General features: G+C 38.2%; 1 protein-coding gene across 1 annotated transcript in view; it reads right to left on the bottom strand.

Moving 5' to 3' along the window:
- LOC110108435 (factor of DNA methylation 5) overlaps positions 1-6,000 on the bottom strand; it is a 46,423-nt gene that overhangs the window by 20,480 nt on the left and 19,943 nt on the right. Inside the window, exon 3 of the mRNA XM_020839065.2 lies at positions 2,702-2,883. Coding sequence (XP_020694724.1) covers positions 2,702-2,883 — 182 coding nt within the window. The remainder of the gene's footprint in view (positions 1-2,701; positions 2,884-6,000) is intronic.

Below are 6,000 nucleotides of genomic sequence, written 5' to 3'. Positions count from 1 at the left end.
TGATCTTCGTGAGAGAGGATGTGAGTAGGGCGTGCTTGCAGATTGAGTTGGTGTTGGTAGGAAGCCAGTATGAGGTCACCCTATTGAGGTGAGAAAGGTGAGTAGCGTCCGATGTAATCTGGAGATTAGATCGACGTATAACAGGAAACCGGCCTAAGGTCGCCCTATTGAGATGAGAGGGGCAAGTAGCATCTTGACGTGGTCTTGAGGTTGATTCGATTGCAAAAGATATCTTGTGGGTACACTTGTGCCGTTAGCTTAACTATTGATGTATGGGAGATTGACTCTGGCTAGGACGGATAAAGATTTGTCAGATTGAGAGAGAAACTTCTGAGGTCGCTCCCATCGGGGATGCTGATTGCCTTGAAGATGTGGACGAAGCTGGTTCACCATACTATAGTGTTAAGCTCCTTCCTAGCTCCTGAGCGAGTCCCTTGAATAGACTATTCCGAGAGAGGAGAGAGTTCTACTTCAACTCGACTAGAACGAAACCTGCAATACACCAACAAATGATTACTTGTACATATAGTCATGGGTGTACAATTGCAATAAATCCGAACATCATCGCTTGTTGTCAACGGGTCATAGGGTCAATCAGTGTCGGTATGCATTAGCATCCTTTGCAGGCATCTCCAAAAAGTTTTCTTGTCATATTCCATTACTTCACATGCTTATTCTCTCACTGGATAATCCTTCCATTATCTCTTGAAGTCATGAAATACATTTTCTACCCAGTGATGGTATCAAAATTGTCTCTAATTTTAAAATTATTCCTAATATTTTGCTTTGATGAGAAGATAGAACCTCTTGCTAAGCATTTTGAGTTTCCTCTTGGTAATTTTCATTTGACTGTCCCTTGATGGAAGATATTTGAGTCTGTTAATAATCTAAAAATCATAAGTTATTTTTTCTATTGGTAATTAGGATCCATGATAAATTCTTATTCGCTAAGGTTAAAAAATCAAATAACCTTGATTATTTTCATGTTAGATTTTTATTATATCAATAGTCTTTCTATGAGGTTGCTTAAATGGTCCATTTTTAATGTTAAAAGGAAGTCAACAGATACCCCAGTTTGGGTTGGCTTTTCCCATTTAAAACTTAATTTTGTTAATTGTAGTACATTGACCCATGTTACTTTTATCTTTGTGTGGGCTCCGAAAATTCGGCCCCGGCCTCCGCTCGCTTTTCTTAGTACATTGACCCATGTTACTTTTATCTTTGATACTCTTTAAGAATTGATAATATGACAGTCTCTGCACCTTATTATTTTTGGGTTGCTCGTCCTTTAATGAAAATGGATGCTACCCAAAAACTAGCTAAAGAAATAATTTGGATTCCCAATGAGCAGAATAGTTATCATCAACAAGTAATGTCAGAAATTTACCCTCATTTGTAAAGTTCTGAATCATGATGTTTCTTATTGTTTTGGCCTCATCCAAAAATTTAAAAAATTTTATAAACCACTTCGGATGAATAATCATGTTTCTTCTTTTGTGGAGATTGACAGTCGGGTCAAGTTGGACTATGTTGCTATTTTATGGACCTCATTGGTGGGTTTGTAGAGGATAAGGATTTTGATATTTCTTGACCTTGGTGAACTAGATGATGAATAGCATATTTTTGGTCTTAATTGCTCTTCTAGGTGATGTTATTATTAAAGATAGTTCATGAGGAGAGAGAAACCTTACATTGTTCATGCTATCTCTGTTGAGCCTACTAGGGAGAAACCACACTATTTGCAAGACTATTCAAATTGTTAGTTGTGGTTTAGTGGTTAATGATTTTTCAATGGTGGTGCTATTATTTTGGATTGTCCTGGTAGGCTTGGGGCCTTCTACCTGATTTATTATTATGGATTGCCCTCTAGGAGATGTAGATCAATATGCTAATAAGACTGAAGTTAAGGTTTTGAGAAACGTTGATGGGCTGTTATTGGGTCAAATTGAGAATACTAAAAGCTTGGGTGTGCTACGTTCAGTGCATCACTCTTCTTATCCCAATTCTAGAGTGTTTGATTCCTCGTTCTCACACTATTTTGCACAAAATCTTTGGGGACGAACATCTTCCTAATGATAACTTTTAATTTGATGTATTTACCAATCATATAGATAGCCAAGGTGCTTCTCTATCCAGGTTTTTATTTGTGGTTCAAATGAAGTGTAAGCCTAATAAGTAAATTGGTATTAGTTATGACTTTAGATTGACTCCATATTGATTTAAGAAGTTGACAGCTTCTTAGGGTAACTAGGATTATGGAGTGCTTTTCAGGATGATTGGCGTCAAGACATGTATGAGATGGAGGTTGAGAATCTATCAATAGAATTTTTGTGAACTAGGATATCTCTTTATTGAGTTTATTGTATTATCTTTTGTATCGTTGCTATTTTAGCTTAGCTTGGGTATTCTTGTACAGGACTTTTGTCTCATTATCAATAAAATCTTACTATTTGCATTGAAAGATGAGAATCTATCTTTAGTGTCCAGTAAGTTTCATAGACACAGATGAAACAAACGGTAGTTTCCACATCTAAATAGCAGCGCCAAAAACATGGAATCAGTAAACATGAAAATTTTAAAAGAAGTTGTGTTTTAAGGCATGAGGCAGAAATAACAACATATGCAGAATTTAATCGAGGTTCATTTACACCTCAAATATTGGTGGTTATCACAAGAAATAAAACGACAAAAGAATGCCTACCTTCTTTTTCTCATCTTCAAGTTTCCTCTTATCAGAATCACTTTGAGTAACTAATTCATCAAGTTGCTTGGATCTTGCTGCAAGTTCATTCCTTTTAGAATCCAACTCGATCGTCAACTTCTCATTCTCCTCAAAAATCCTACGAGAATGATCTTGGGCAAGGCGCTGCATTCTCTGAATTTCTAACAAAGAACATAAGCTATTATTACGGAGATAAACTAATTAGTGTCTTAGGAACGAGCATGATAATCCTAGAATACTATGCAGAGCATAATTTATGTGGACAAATTGGAAACAGATTGACTGGAACAGATGAGTCAGGTATACACTCGTCTACCCAAAGCTTGGTGAAAATCGATGTTGGAGGTAGAACATGAACCCAAACATGAAAAAGTAACCGTTGATAACAGAATCGCAGAAAAGGAACAAAATGATAATCTCCCTTTTGGCACCAACAAAAGGGAAAGTGTATGTGTGCATTCTAACTACTCGCTAGCAGACAAAAACTATAGCAAATTATTAGAAGATAATAAGAGTAACTAGTGAGTAAATGTAAAAACAGTAAATAGCTAATGAAGAATAGGTGAGCGGTAATAGGATAAGCTGCATCAGTTCCCTTCTGCTTCAAAAGAATTCGATTTAGAGTCCAGTGAGGCATGTCTGTCCATCATAAGGTGGAAGCTAGAAGTAAATCGGCCATATTAAAGTTGAGTGAGGTTTTCTGTTAAGCTGGTAGTGAAATAATATGTGCATTGTCACTAGTGAAGTTTTCTGTTTAACTGGTAGTGAATTGTGTTTGACGTGTGAGTTGTATGTGTTGTCCGTTCTAATATAAAAATTGTAAGGTGTCATTTTGTCTTATTTAATTTTAGTTGAGTTTGTGTTTGTTAAAGTTATTTTGAAAGGAAGACGAATAGTTTATATGGATTCCATAAGACAAAACAACACCTTACAACTTTTATATTAGAATGGACAACACATACAACTCACACGACAAACACAATCTTAGAACATAAAAATACCTAAAAACTTTTCATTGATTGAGAAGAAAGATACAAATGGGGTAGAAGCTTGTGGAGAGAAGAAGTAGATAAGAAGCCCGAGACGAAATTATAGAGAGGAGAAAGAAAGGGGGACATAGCTCGCAAGCTATCAAAGAAGAACCCTCAGGGTTTCTTGCTCCAAAAATCATCCATAATCCATCCTCAAAACTCTCCTAAACAGTCCCTATAAATAATGGACAAGGGAGGCCAACAGCCATGTTCAGCCGCCCATACAATCAACCAAAAGGCAGCATTTAAGGCTCCCAGAAACCGAATCACCACAACTAGGAACCAGGATAGAAACAAGAACAGAGGGACCCAGGCAGAGGACAGGGAGCAGGAACCGAACAGCCCAAAGCAAGGGAAACCGGGACAAAAAGGAGCAGAAACCGAACAACCCAAAGCAAGGAACCAGGAAAGCCATGCAGGAACTGAACAACCAGCAAAAGGGAACCGGGACAGCCTTGCTTGCACAAATCTCCCTCGGTTGAGAGTTCTCATCTCCTGATGAGATGACTTTAGAACTTCCATAACATGTTGAAGGCGCCATATCCAATTTTTGAATTAAGGCTGCATATTTTCTCTGGATCATTTATTTTTCTTGCTTAAACTGGTCCTGAATAATTTGCTTTCTCTTTTCATATTTTTCTGTACACAAGTACATTTGATATTGAATTTTGTACAACTCGTTATGTATGGGATTGGTAGAACGTCCTTGTGGCGGGATCCATCGGCTCTTAGGAATAGGTTCTTCAAGATCACTTGGTTGATTTTTACCAATTTCAGAGTTGACTTCTACTTGATTTGGATTCTCTGTTTGTTGATGAGTGTCCATAATTTTTTTTTAATTTTTTTGAAATAGAAAGGAAGACACAAAACCTAATCTCTGATACCAAAATAATGCAACTAAAATTTTGAGGAAAACTAAGATTGCATATAAACTATTCGTCTTCCTTTCAAAATAATTTTAACAAACACAAACTCAACTAAAATTAAATAAGACAAAACGATACCTTACAACTTTTGTATTAGAACGCACAACACATACAACTCACACGACAAACACAATCTTAGAACATAAAAACACCTAAAAACTTTTCATTGATTGAGAAGAAAGATACAAATGGGGTGGAAACTTGCAGAGAGAAGAAGTAGATAAGAAGCCTGAGACGAAGTTATATAGAGGAGCAGAGAAAGGGGGACATAGCTTGCAAGCTATCAAAGAAGAAACCTCAGGTTTTCTTGCTCCAAAAATCATCCATAATCCATCCTCAAAACTCTCCTAAGCAACCCCTATAAATAGGATAGAAAAGGGAGGCCAACAGCCATGATCAGCCGCCCATACAACCAACCAAAAGGCAGCATTTAAGGCTCCCATAAAATGAACCACCACAACATGGAACTGGGACAGAAACAAGAACAGAGGGACCTAGGTAGAGGAACCGAACAACCAAGCCGGAAGCAGGAACCAAACAGCCCAAAGCATGGAGAACTGAGACAGCAGGGAGCAGGAACCGAACAGCCCAAAGCAAAGGGAACCGGGACAACAAGGAGTAGGAACTGAACAACCCAAAGCAAGGAACCGGGAAAGCCATGCAGGAACCGAACAACCAGCAAAAGGGAACCGGGACAACCTTGCTTGCATCAAATAATATGTGTATTGTCACTAATGCACTTAACAATGGGAATGGCCCGAACATCCATAGCTTTAGTTTTGAATAAGTTACACTTGAAAATTTGCCTTTGTGAAGGCGTACTATTACCAAGTCACGTATGTTGAACGTTCACCACCCACGACATTTGTTGCAACCTACTTATAGGACTGTTATTGACCCTATACGATGAACCACACGCAAAGGAAGCGAAATCGATGAATCTAGCAGCATGCGCTCTGACGAAGCACACCACTTGAAAGGTGAAACAACATCCAATTGCCAAACAGACAGCGCCGTTGCGATCAGGCCATCAAGTTCTTCCATGTCGAGGTCCCTCGCAGTCAGATCGAACGAGATCGGTATAAAGAAATGACTGGCACTTATAATTGATGCTTAAAGTCACCCAAACGACATCCGATCCCAAAACGGACTTCACTATTGCATCCAAAATGTCGTCGACATTCAAAATATGCATCTTATTTGATTAATTAGGATCAGGAAGTGGTGACACAAATCTCGAGGTACAACACGTAAATTGAGGAATTTTACACTTTGTGTCACCCAAATGATATCCGATCACAGAACAGACTTCGCCGTTGCG

Source organism: Dendrobium catenatum, unplaced genomic scaffold (genome assembly GCF_001605985.2).
Source record: "Dendrobium catenatum unplaced genomic scaffold, ASM160598v2 fragScaff_scaffold_1221, whole genome shotgun sequence".
NCBI lineage: Eukaryota > Viridiplantae > Streptophyta > Magnoliopsida > Asparagales > Orchidaceae > Dendrobium > Dendrobium catenatum.
Note: the sequence above shows the minus strand (reverse complement) of the source record. Positions and strands in the feature narration are given on the sequence as shown.